Below are 13,105 nucleotides of genomic sequence, written 5' to 3'. Positions count from 1 at the left end.
CAACCTAAAAAGAACTTACAATGTCCATTTTTAGTACTTGTAATCTTATTCTGAAATCAATTCATCTTGTTGATAATAAAAGCAAATATTAACAAAATTTTTAATAGTCTAGATACAAAACAAGAAACATAACATACCTAAGATAGTCTGTCAATATCCTCGTTATCTCACCACATGAGACAATGAAAATCTTTCTGGTTTTGAATTTTCTTTTAGTGTATTTCTTTTTCATTTTAAAGCAGTAGTTGAAAAATACTAAGAGATGAGATCCAAAACCTTCCTTCAGTGCTACCAGAGTGCATGACTTCTCTGCTTGGCAGGATGTGGTCCAAGCTTTCTTTTTACCCGAACTAGAGAGCAAGGTTGTCAGTTAATTCCCTAAGTTTGAGACAGCCTCTTTTTTGAGAGCAAACCTATTTAGAAAACTGATCTCATTCGAAAGGGAACAACATAAATCAAATCAATATCCAACTGTGTGCTTTACTTAGAAAACTGAAGGAAAAGAATCATAAGTAGAAACTATTATGAGGTAGAAAAACTTTAAGTCATAATGCATGTAGTTAGATGAAATACCTGAAATCAATAGCATTGAGTCCAAGCAGCATGCCAGCAAGCATATTTGCTTCCTCACCCAAGACAATTGCTCCATCTTCATAAAATCTCCTAAAAAGTGAAATGGGTGAACACATAAATATTAAAAACTGACTGAAGTTTCATCTACAGAAATCACTTAGAGCCCAAGCGAAAGTAGAAAGAACTAAATTTTATTTAATTTGTCACAACAAGAACATACTTGGATCACTCAAGTCTTGCAGATATTTAGAAAAAAAAAGCTGCCACCGTAACAAAGAAAATCATTCTAAGTGCTTAAACCTCTCTTAAAAAGAATCCCCAAAGTGACGCATTCAAGGGGTCTACAGTGTCTAGCATTTTTCTCTAAGAGTGAAGCAATATAAATGTAAACTGAAAGGTGGTAAATTCACAGTCATTTATACTGGTCTATTTTCAATACTATGTAGATTATTATTCTATACATAGAACAAAAACAAACATACATTCTGTTTTTCTGTAATTCCAACGGTTATTAACTAAATTAAGAACTAGGAAGGTGTGATTAATAGTAATTTATGCTAACCTTTAACACTACAATACTAATAGGGCAGATGGGCTAGCAAGGTGGCTGCCTATGAAAAAAAAGTATTCATCATATCTTTGACAAAAAGTGAATATGAATCTATCTGTGCTAATTCCTGGAAAGCCTTCTGTTTTGGTTAATGTTAATTTTTAAAATACTAAAGTTTTATTTTAAAATATTTAAAATAAATATTTTGAAAAAAATATTATTTAATATGGGCTTAAGGTATTTTTCCACAAAAGAATGTAAGATCATTGAATTTACTTCTTTTTAAAAATAATAGTATGCAAAAACTGGTTTATGTTCAGTAACAGGGATAATTAAATTGTTATAACTATTTATATTACACACAGTGAACACCACTCTATAACACCCCACTAACTAAAAGGAAAGTTTCTTATTAAATGAAATTTGTCTTGCTCTTTTCCATATTCATGAGTTTATAAAGGCTGCATGTAAAGTTTATAATACTATCATCAATACTGAATAGTCCACAGTTTACCAAATACTTTTACAATCATACTATTTAATAATTGCAAAGCCCATGAAGTAAATGCTGAAGGAATTGTCATTCATTTCAAATGCACCATCAAGAACTGAGTCAGGTTAAAACAATTTGCCCAAGCTTATGCTGATAAACTTATCAAGGAGGAAAACCAATCCTTCTTACTTTAAGTTCTACATATTTTCTATTAAACCATAATACTTCTTTTAAAACAAAAATATTTAAAGAGAATTTAACCTCTGTTATGGACCTTAAGGAATTTTATATGAATAAAAAGTACAAAGAAAAATAAGAGACAACTATTTACCCTCTGACAGATGTAAGGCTGCCAACAAACATGGTGGGAAGACTAGCTTGGATTAGATGTTTTCTGTTTCCTCGGAAATATGGGAATTGTTTTTATTCATTTACATAAAAGGAGAAAAACTAAAAGTTCCAGCCTAACAAAGATTAGTAAAATAAAGGGAAGTAATTTCTACATATTCAACTGAGGTGTTCCACAAAAAGGTAATCTAAGATATACAGATTTGTCTAAAAGATATTTAGACAAATCTATACATCTGAGATCTTGTCCCTGCCCCAATGGCTAAATTGGCTGTTGGCAGAATATTTTATCAACTCCTGGAAGAACTGTGATTCCAATGGTTCTAGACCACCACATTCTATGGGACACATGTGTTTGTTCTGGCTTTTGACACTGGCAATCACCCATTATTCCTAGTACTTCCCTATATAAGAAAAGGTCTACTTTTATTTGCCACCTTGAGCCCACCATGTTTTAAAGTACATTCTAGGAGTCAGATCAAAACTATTCTTGCTTGTTTCCTAATGTTAATATTATATTAGGAACTAATGAAAAATACCTGAAACAAATAAAAACTAACTGGTTTTTAGAAAAATTTTTAAGCCTAAAGGTCATTTATATGTGTGTATATCATATTGATTTACTGAGGTTTTTTGGCTTTTGTTTTACTACTGATTTTTTTAAGCTAACCCATATAAGTGAAGTGCTTGCTATATGTGAAATCAATAATTCCACTCAAATAAAACCAAGCATGAAGCATAATGCTGCATAGACCTGATTTAATTTAACAGTCTTCACTGCACCAGAGGGGAAGGGAGGACAAATGGAAGAGGAAAGGCTAGTTAAGAGAATTGTCCATTGTATGCTGAACTTTTCATTATTAGTCCTGGTTAAAAAAACAAAAAATCTTCAGTAAATGCACTTCTAAGTTTGAGATAACAAATTTTAAAAATAACAATATTTAAAAGAATACTGAATTGAAGTGATCTGAAAAAGATTATATTTCTATCATTTAATCAAAGACAACACACTCATTCATGTATATTAGAGAGGCAGAAGCTATTAGGAAAAATTAATTTTATATTCCCTTAATCAAACCAACATATCAATAATTTTGACTGAAAATCTGATTCCTGTTATCAATATTTTCAAAGACTTCTAAAGACTGTAAGCTTTCAACTTCTTCATTTTATCTCATAGAAAAACTGGAACATTAAAAAAGTTTGCTTATATAACCAAGATTATGTAACCAATGAGCCAAGAGCAAAGTCTAAGATGACTAATCCAATAATAGTAAGGTATATACTAAAAAAATTCCCTTTTTTTTGTTGAAAATATTTTTTGTTCTAAAGAAAATATTTTTATGAGCAGGATCTAACCAAAAGAGCATACTGACTTGCAAAAATGTATTATAAATATTGAAAGTACCAAGGTGAAAAATATATTAAAAACTTCTGTTTAAAGATTTATGTAGTAGACTATATCTTTAAAGAAGTTTTGTATTTTAGAAGCAAAGGAAAACTGTGAGCAACTATTTGATATTACTGTGGTCTGGAAGAAAAGCTCCCACTTTCTATTAGGTATACTCTTTCCAATTATTTGTATGTTGACTAGAAATATATTAGAAACTAGAAAAGTATTTAAAATAATACCATAATAAGAATAATACTCTTTTTATTAACACATATAATTTAATTTTAGTTGAAATATGTCTCTATAATGCCATCCTTAGTGTTCATTCTGAAAGATTATTTTAAGGCCTTTCAGGTACTTCAATAACAAATATCCTTTGGGTGGGATCCAAAGTGAACAACCAGAATAGATTATGTTGATACTGCACAATATCATGCTTCAAAATTTCCTTTTTTGAGTCATAAGTTATTCCACACGCTAAAAGTACAATATTAAAATATGAGAAAGCTTATCTTATAAACCAAAGAAATTTCTTTATCAACATCTTGTTCTCTTCCCCAGTTTAGTCCTTACATAAGAAACTTGAAGGGAGGAGATAAAGAAGATTCTCCCTCATGACATACAAAACAAATTACAGCATTATAAAGAAATGTTCTATTCTAAGTCAAACGGAATCAGAATGAAAAACTGGCCAAAAAATAAATCTCCAAAAGAATGTGAGATTCTTTAATTATTTTTATCAATAAATACATAATATAGCAAGAACTGTGTTATACACTATAGATAAAATGGTGAATAAGGTAAACATGACCCCTCTTTATGGAGCTTATAGTCTAGGCGAGAGGACAGGCTGAAAAAAGATAATCAGAGATGGTAAGTAGTATAAAGTAAATAAATAAGTTGTTGAGGTAGAGAAAAATTAAAGGAGAACCCAACTTTGAAGAAAGTCATTAGGAAAGACATTCTCAAGTGTTTAGTCTGAGACCTTAGGCCCAGAGAAGTTTGATCACACAGGGTTCTGTAGGCCATATAACATTAACAATAATTGTAAACATTTACTGAGTGCCAGGCACACTTATAAGTGCTTTACATGAATTATCTTGTTTAAACTTTTCCACGAAATACTATGCCATGGAGGGAGTAAGCAATTTACCCAAGATGCCACAGCCAGAAAGTGGCGAATCCAGGGTCTGACTCCAGGGAATATATCTGCAGAGCCTGCTGGCTATAGTAATGAGAAACCATTTCAATGTTTAAAGTGGGAATTGACAGGATCCCTTTTACTTTTAAGAAGACTGGCTGGAAGCTGGGTGGCTACTGGGAGGGGGCAAACTGGAATCTCAGTTGGGAGGCCAATAGGGGAGTATAAGCAAGAGGTGAGAGAGGTACGCATTACTCTTGCAGCCATGGCGATAAAGGTAAATGGGTAGATTCGAGATAGATTTTGGAGATAGGATCGAAAAGACTTGCTACTGGAATGACTGCAAAGAACGAAGGAGAGGGGCTTCCCTGGTGGCGCAGTGCTTAAGAATCCGCCTGACAATGCAGGGAACACGGGTTCGATCTCTGGTCCGGGAAGATCCCACATGCCGCGGAGCAACTAAGCCCGTGCGCCACAATGGCTGAGCCTGCGCTCTAGAGCCCGTGAGCCACAACTACTGAGCACTTGTGCCACAACTACTGAAGCCTATGTGCCTAGAGCCTGTGCTCCGCAACAAGAGAAGCCACCACAATGAGAAGCCCACGCACAGCAACGAAGAGTAGCTCCCACTGACCGCAACTAGAGAAAGCCCGCGTGCAGCAACGAAGACCCAATGAAGCCAGAAAGAAATAAAATAAATTTATATATAAAAAAAGAATGAAGGAGAAAAAGGAATCAAATATGAATTTCAGATTCTGACTTCATCAGCCATGTAAGTAGGGCAGCGAAACCATTTGCCAAGAAGTGGATGAACAGGGTTGCAGGACGGGGTGGGGCAGGGAATCAAGAAATCTGAACTATCTGGCTAGAGGTTTAAATGTGGTGCCACCACCATACAGGTGGTATTTAAAGTTCCAGGGAGATGGATGAAATTCTGAGAAGAGAAAGAAGGGCAGACAATAGAGGACTGAGCCCGGAGAATACTGACACTAAGAAGCTGTGAAGCGTAAAAGAAGCCTGAGAAAGAGCAATTATAGAGGGAGAAAGAAAAGCCAGGGAACGCTATATAAGTTAAAAGCAGAGAGGTTTTTCAAGAAAGAGGAAGTTTTCAACTATTTTAGCTGTACAATGAAGTACAATGTGGACAGAGGAATGTCCATTACGTTTGGGTAGCTTGGGGATTATTGGTATTCTTTTAAAATTATCCTTGGTGGAGTGGTGAGAGGCAGAAGCTGGACGAGAATAAAGAGCGACTCTCAGGTAAGGAGATGAAAGTGTGTCAAGATTTTTGAGAAGTCTGGTGATGAAGCAGAACATGGAAATGAGCAGTATGAGAGGGAAACACAGGTTCAAGGGAGAAGTTTTTGCTTTTAAGGTAGGAGATACCAGTATATGCTTCTACATGGGTGGGAAGGATCCAGCAATGGGAAAGAGATTGAGGATGAGGAAAGAGAGAGGTGATAACTAAAGGAAGAGGTGAATGGGGATAGGATCTAGAAGAAAGCAGCCTCTGACAGGAGAGACATTCCATCACAACAAAAATGATCGTCTTGATTGTTAATATGATTGTTGTCTTCAGTCTTGACTCCTTGGGCTTTTCAACGGCCGTGGCGAGCTCCAGAGCCCCCTCAGCTACCACTTCACAAATGAGGTCCCAGGTCCCACAGAACAAGCACATAAGCAAGCACCAGGAGCAGCGGCAGAAGCTTTTCATTCCTTTTTATGGCTGAATAACATGCCACTGCATGGAATGTACATTTTGCTTATTCATTCATCAGTTGATGGATATTTGGGTTCTCTCGCCTTTTTTGGCTAATTATGGATTATGCTGCTATGAACATTTGTGTCCATGTTTTTTTTGTGAACATATGGTTTTAATTCTCTTGGATATCTGTATCTATTTATCTAGGAGTCATGTGCTGGGACATATAGTAACTCTACGTTTAACCTTATGAGGAATTGCCAGGCTGTTTTGCAAAGCGGTTGCATCATTTTACTTTCCCACAATCAATGTATAACTGTTGCAATGTTTCCACATCCTTGCCAACACTTGTTATATGTTCTTTTGATCGTAGCCATCCTAGCAGGTGTGCAGTGGTATCTTGCAGTTTGGATTTGCATTTCCCTGATGGCTACTGATGTTACACATCTTTCATGTGTTTCTTGGTCATTTGTGTACCTTCTTTGGAAAAATGTCTATTCAGATTCTTTGCCCATTTTAAAATTTAAAAATATTTTATTACTGAGTTGTAAGAGTTCTTTATATATATTTCACAATCAAGCCTCTTACCAGATATAGGCTTTGCAAATATTTTCTCCAGTTCTGTGGATTTTTTTTTCACTTTCTTGAAGATATTCTTCAAAGCAATAAGCTTTACATTTTGATTCTGTCCAATTTATCTATTTTCCTTTTGCTGCTTGGGTGTTTAGTAACATGTCTAGGAAACTACTATCTAATCCCAGGTCATGCAGATTTACATCTATGTTCTCTTCTAAGAGCTTTACTTTTAGGTCTGAGCCATTTTGAGTTAACTTTATATGTGCTGTGTGGCAGCAGTCCATAAGCACCTTTTAATAACGTTTATTTTTTTCATCTTAATAATGTAAAACGTTTAAACAGATTCAAATTCCTAAAGGCCTCCTTAGTTCTTGAAAGGTGTGGTAATTTATCACTACCCTATCTACTCTTCTATCCTTTAGAAAACTGTTCATCCACACCTTTTTTTCCCCCTTTGTGACAGCTCAGTAATTTTGAAGTTTTACTTTATACTTTACTCTTCTCTTACTACTATCATATCGAGAAGATTAACGGTTCTTTGAACACTACTTTTGTCATCATAAATGAAGTATTGTGGTGCAACTGCAAAGTAATAAACAGGATTCCGCACAGTAATTTTTTCTCTACTTTATCCTTTCCACAGTTGTTACTTCAAAATCTTAACCAGAATATTTTCGATCTTGTTTCAAATGTCACATTTGTATTCTTTAGCTTAACTTTTTATTTTTCAGGCTGCCGGTGAGGAGAAAGTAAAACTTTGAGCAAATTATTCAGTTTCTACCTTACTTCTCTATCTCTAGGTTTTCCCAGTAACCTACCAAAATAATTCCTTTTTTTTTTTTTTTTTTTTTAGCTTGGATTCTCTTCTTGAGTCTGCCAACTTCCCACCTCTGGCTCTTTCCCAATAACACCCCAATCTCTAAACCGTGAAACTCTCCAAGGATTTTTTCAATTGCTCACCAAGATATACTCCACGGTAGCAAAAAGATCACATGAATTTCTCTAATACTTTGGAGCGATCGTCACGTACTTCAGAAGATTTATTGTAGTTGTGGGCCCCACAGTTCCTCTACCCAATCTTATCCTTGGATTTTCACTGATTAGTACTTTCAAGCTGCCTGTCTTAGCTCATGTAGCTCCTCCTGTACTGGGGTAAACACTTGTATCCCCATTTTAAAAGACCTCATTACTCTTTATCTGTGAAGAGTAGAACAAGAAGAAATCACTTGATTCAGATACTCTCAAGATTCCTAAAGGATTAGAGATCACTTCTCATTGTTCTACAAGCACTTATGTCAGGAAGCATCCAGACAAAAAGGTAAGAGATAACTATTCTTGCCAAAAGTACGCATGTTATTTTACAAACCTAATCTTCCAAATACATATGTTTTCGCTAGGGGTTCACAATCAAATTTATTTATAATTAAGAAGTTTCTCTGGTTTGATTTCAGTTAAAAAAAAAAAAAGTAGTGTAAATAGTTAAAAAAAAAAGACTGTCTTTTTGCAACTGCATTTTTTTAGTTAACTTTTAGGATGAGAGTTCTGAAGTAACTACTTACTTCATTTCTTGATAATTACAGAGCCATCATAGTCACATTTAAATACTGTGCATGTATGTGTGTATATAAATATGATGTATTTCTGTGTGTGTATAAACATATACTAAGCCATGTTTCTATTTGAATAATATGTTTATATATTGTTACAAGAATGTTTTTACTTCATGAACTTTTTACAGCTGAATCACTTCCTTTTTTCAAAAAAACCCAGCTAATACCTAAAAACAAGGCAAAAAGGATTTCCCTTAAAAAATGTAAGCTACTCACTCTAAAAATTGTCTATTCAAGTACTATTTCTACCCCACCCAACTGTGTAAACTAAGAAACAAGACTAACAACTTAGAGAGATTTTTTTTTCTTAAATTTATTTATTTTATTTATTTATTTGTGGCTGCACTGGGTCTTCGTTGCTGCACACGGGCTTCGTTGCGTTGCGGCGAGCAGGGGCTACTCTTCATTGTGGTACACAGCCTTCTCATTGCAGTGGCTTCTCTTGTTGCAGAGCACGGGCTCTAGGCACATGGGCTTCAGTAGTTGTGGCACGTGGGCTCAGTAGTTGTGGCTCGTGGGCTCCAGAGAGCAGGCTCAGTAGTTGAGGCACACGGGCTTAGTTGCTCCACGGCATGTGGGATCTTCCCTGACCAGGGCTCGAACCCGTGTCCCCTGCATTGGCAGGCGGATTCTTAACCACTGCGCCACCAGGGAAACCCTAGAGAGATTATTAATGCTTTAATTTCTATTTAGAAAAGACTATCTTGTTATTGTATAGGAGATAATTATGGTATAAACTTGGTTTTGATTTCATTAATTTAGGATTTTTAGGTTTGATCTATGAGATTCTGATACTACTTTTATTTTTGAAGCCTTATTATCTTCAATATTTAGTATCTTTCATAATTAAATGTATTTACTAGTGATGATAAATAAAACAAATGTTTGATTACATAAGATTTATTTCAAATGTCTAAGAGTTTATCATCATCTCACTGTCTATCTTTAGAAATATCTCAAGAGTATCATATTGCTTTAAAAGAATTCAATACACATATATCAGATTTACTTTATGCAAATACTTCTTGGAGTTAAAAGTCTTTGTATCCTGGTCAAATTTATAATGATAATTTTTTCTTTGTATCTTCCAAATAAAAAATTTATTGTTTTATTACCTAAAAACATAGAGACACCTAAGTAAAGATATTGTAATTTGTATCAGCTAGTTAGCTAAAAGAATGTGTCATAATAAAGGCCCAGATTTTCTCAAAATCCAAAATGTCAAATATGGCATCAGGACATGAAATTAAGATTCCAGATACATTACTTCTGTATGTATACTCCTAACTTTCTGTCAAAACTGGTTTACAGTCACTCTCTTCTTTAAGATATATGATTAACAAGGTAGAAATAAGTATGGTAATTCAGAAGTGTCTAAGGCAGTGCTGTCTGATAGAACTTTCTGCTATGAAGCACTGTTCTATATCTGTGCTGTCCAATTTGGTTGCCATTAACCACACAAGGCCAGTGAACACCTAAAATGTGATAAAGCAACTGAAGAACTGAATCAGTAATTTTACTTTTTTTTAAAATAAATTTATTTATTTTACTTATTTATTTTTGGCTGTGCTGGGTCTTCGTTACTGTGCGCGGGCTTTCTCTAGTTGCGGCGAGCGGGGGCTACTCTTCATTGCAGTGCACGGGCTTCTCACTGAGGTGGCTTCTCTTGTTGCAGAGCATGAGCTCTAGGTGCGTGGGCTTCAGAAGTTGTGGCACGTGGGCTCTAGAGCGCAGGCTCAGTAGTTGTGGCCCACAGGCTTCACTGTTCCGCGGCATGTGGGATCTTCCTGGACCAGGGCTCAAACTCGTGCCCCCTGCACTGGCAGGTGGATTCTTAACCACTGCGTCACCAGGGAAGCCCAGTAATTTTACTTAATTTCAATTTTAATTTACACAGTGGCATGTGGTTAGTGGCGACTGTATTGAATAGTACATATCTAGGATATTGAAAATATTGAATATTTTCATTTACAAATACTATTGAAATGGAAAAAAAGTGGTTTCTTTAACAAAAGCTATAAATATAGATTAGCAGACCACAGCTGAGTAGGAATGACTGTTGTCCTAATATGAACCTTTTCTCGACCATCATAAAAAATTATTAAAGTCCTGTTTTGCACAATGTACCATCTTACAACCCAAGAAGAACATTGGTACAGACTGCCCTAAAAAGACAATTGAACAATCATTAATTATATTATATAAGAATTAAAGAAGTGAGTGATTCATTTATATTCTTTAAAAGCAATGAAATAAATATTGTGGTGTGGAAAGAGAAAGAATGCTATAGGAATTTCACAGATTTTTCTTCAAATTAGTTAGAAAAAAGTCTGTGGAGAGAATGAAACTTCACGTGTTGAAAAAGTAAGAATCAGAAATTGTTCAGAAAAAAGATATTCCAGGCATAATGTGAGTCCTGAAAAGATAAACCAAGGTAGATGTATGTTTAGTTGAGAAATTGCATTTTCCTGAGAAGACAGTGGATTTATCTGAGAAGTACAAAAAGGAGGAAATAAAATAGGCGAGGACTTTAAAAACAAATGTGTCTTCATCTATTCTTACTTCTAAGTCTTCAGGTAAATCTTTTAAATATATATTGAAAATTAAAAGGACTTTTAAACCTGGTTGTTTTGAAGTCTCTCAGAGCTGTAGAGATGTATTCAGATAAATGTTTTTCCATGAGTGCTACTCTGATCCAGGCTCTACCCTAAAAGGAAGAAGAAAGAATCAAACACGAAAAAAAAAAATTAGAAGTTAAAATATATTTTGCCTGCTATGTCATAAAAATATAAACATTTTAATATGCAAAGAATAACTCACTCAAAATATGCATTTGATAAAGACTAAAAAATATTTAAGTAGATAAGATGAGGTAAATTTTAATTATATATAGTATATACTTTGTTCTCTGAAGGTGCAGGGTAGATCATGTCAGATTAACTTTCTAGCTTCAGAAGGGACATAACCATTAATATTGACTTAACTTGGGTTAGAGACTTCTTGTGAATTATATAAGGAAATCACAAGACATACCTCTTTACTTCAATGCCCAAATCAACATGCCAATTAAAATGAGTTCCCTTATAAAACATGAAGAAAAGAGTCCGTTCTCATTAATAAAAATAATCACCCTCATACCACTTGCTTAGTCTTTCCAGAGGAAGGTTTCAGACAACCAAATTTCATTATTTATCATGCATCCAAATCATGAGTTACTGAATTTGGTGCCTCCACAGCATTCTGAAGACTATTACCAAAAATTTAAACCAGAAAAAACAAACACACAACAAAAACACCCAGAAGCATACTCTAGTACAAAATCACAGAAAACACACAATTCTAACAAAATATGAAAAATTTAATTTTACTTTTGAAAAGAGGTAACATCATTCAATAGTCGGGACTAGCCAGTTAAGTTTTTTTATAATCCAAAGCATTTCTTCTGGATTCTTTGTTTAGAATGAAAGACTATAAAGATTATATTTTTTAGTGAGAATTTTATAATTCAATTACTTTCCTTTTCACTCAACCCTTTCACACATCTCCAGAAAATCTATGAAGATTAACTATATAGAAATTCAAAACACTGCAATGGCAGCTAAGAATAAAGGTGTCACTAACCAATATATATGATGGTCGACTACCAGTATAGAAAAAAGAGCACTGAAATGTCTACAGTTGTAGAAATGTCTACAACTCTAGTGAATTCACCAAAACTGTCAGACAGAAGGATCAAAACGGAGTTAATCCAGACGTGGAAAAACCTAGCAGGCTAGGACTTCCCTGGTGGTGCAGTGGTTAAGAATCCGCCTGCCAATGCAGGGGACACAGGTTTGAGCCCTGGTCCGGGAAGATTCCACATGCCGCGGAGCAACTAAGCCCGTGTGCCACAACTACTGAGCTTGTGCTCTAGAGCCCGTGAGCCACAACTACTGAGCCCGTGCACCTAGAGCCTGTGCTCCACGAGAAGCCACCGCAATGACAAGCCGGCGCACCGCAACAAAGAGTAGCCCCTGCTCGCCACAACTAGGGAAAGCCCATGCGCAGCAACAAAGACCCAATGCAGCCAAAAATAAATTACAATAAATTAAAAAAAAACAAACCTAGCAGGCCACAAGCAGCAGTATTGTTGGGAAATAAAGGAATGATATGGGTGTGGTTAGCATGCCAGTCAGTTTGCCCACCAATTTGCCCACCTTTTTTTAACCTAAAAATTCTTTAGCTTGCCCTGTGCTCAGTCTATTGTTTCTGCTGAGTCAGCCCAGGGGAACCTACAGTTAGTTGTAGCGGATTGGAACAGAGGAAGGAAGAGGCAAGCACCAGCTCCCAGTCTCAAGTTTCTTAAAATTTCATCTAAAAGACACAGAGACTAGTAGTAGTGGCTTGAATCAAAAAGCTACATTCTTAAACAGAAGCGGGAAAAGCTACTCTCCAGAGAAAGTTAGACACAGGAGACTGTGCTATTGTTAAGATAAGAAATATGGGGGAAAGTCCTGCTTCCTGATTTATTAATTTCAATCCACACAAAACTGGGCTGCACCTAGTTTCCTGTCCTTAGACGTTTGTGGAATTCTTTGTTATATTGTCATAATAAATGGTGCTGATTTTAACAGTTTCTTTTCTTTCAAGAAAAGAAACAGAAGATATAAAGCTTGTTGGGACCATAAAGGGGGAAAAGCTGAAAATTAGGTTTAAGATTTTAGACTTTATCAGATATGC

At 35.3% G+C, this 13,105-nt stretch overlaps 1 protein-coding gene across 7 annotated transcripts in view; it reads right to left on the bottom strand.

Moving 5' to 3' along the window:
• RUNDC3B (RUN domain containing 3B) overlaps positions 1-13,105 on the bottom strand; it is a 152,822-nt gene that overhangs the window by 67,315 nt on the left and 72,402 nt on the right. For all 7 annotated transcript variants that reach the window (XM_082398483.1, XM_082398487.1, XM_082398485.1 and 4 more), the window contains 2 exons: positions 11,008-11,093; positions 574-663 (listed from right to left, as the gene is read on the bottom strand). In XM_082398483.1, the coding sequence (XP_082254609.1) occupies positions 574-663; positions 11,008-11,093 (176 nt within the window). The remainder of the gene's footprint in view (positions 1-573; positions 664-11,007; positions 11,094-13,105) is intronic.

This window comes from Balaenoptera borealis, assembly GCF_965194805.1.
Source record: "Balaenoptera borealis genome assembly, chromosome: 7".
NCBI lineage: Eukaryota > Metazoa > Chordata > Mammalia > Artiodactyla > Balaenopteridae > Balaenoptera > Balaenoptera borealis.
Note: the sequence above shows the minus strand (reverse complement) of the source record. Positions and strands in the feature narration are given on the sequence as shown.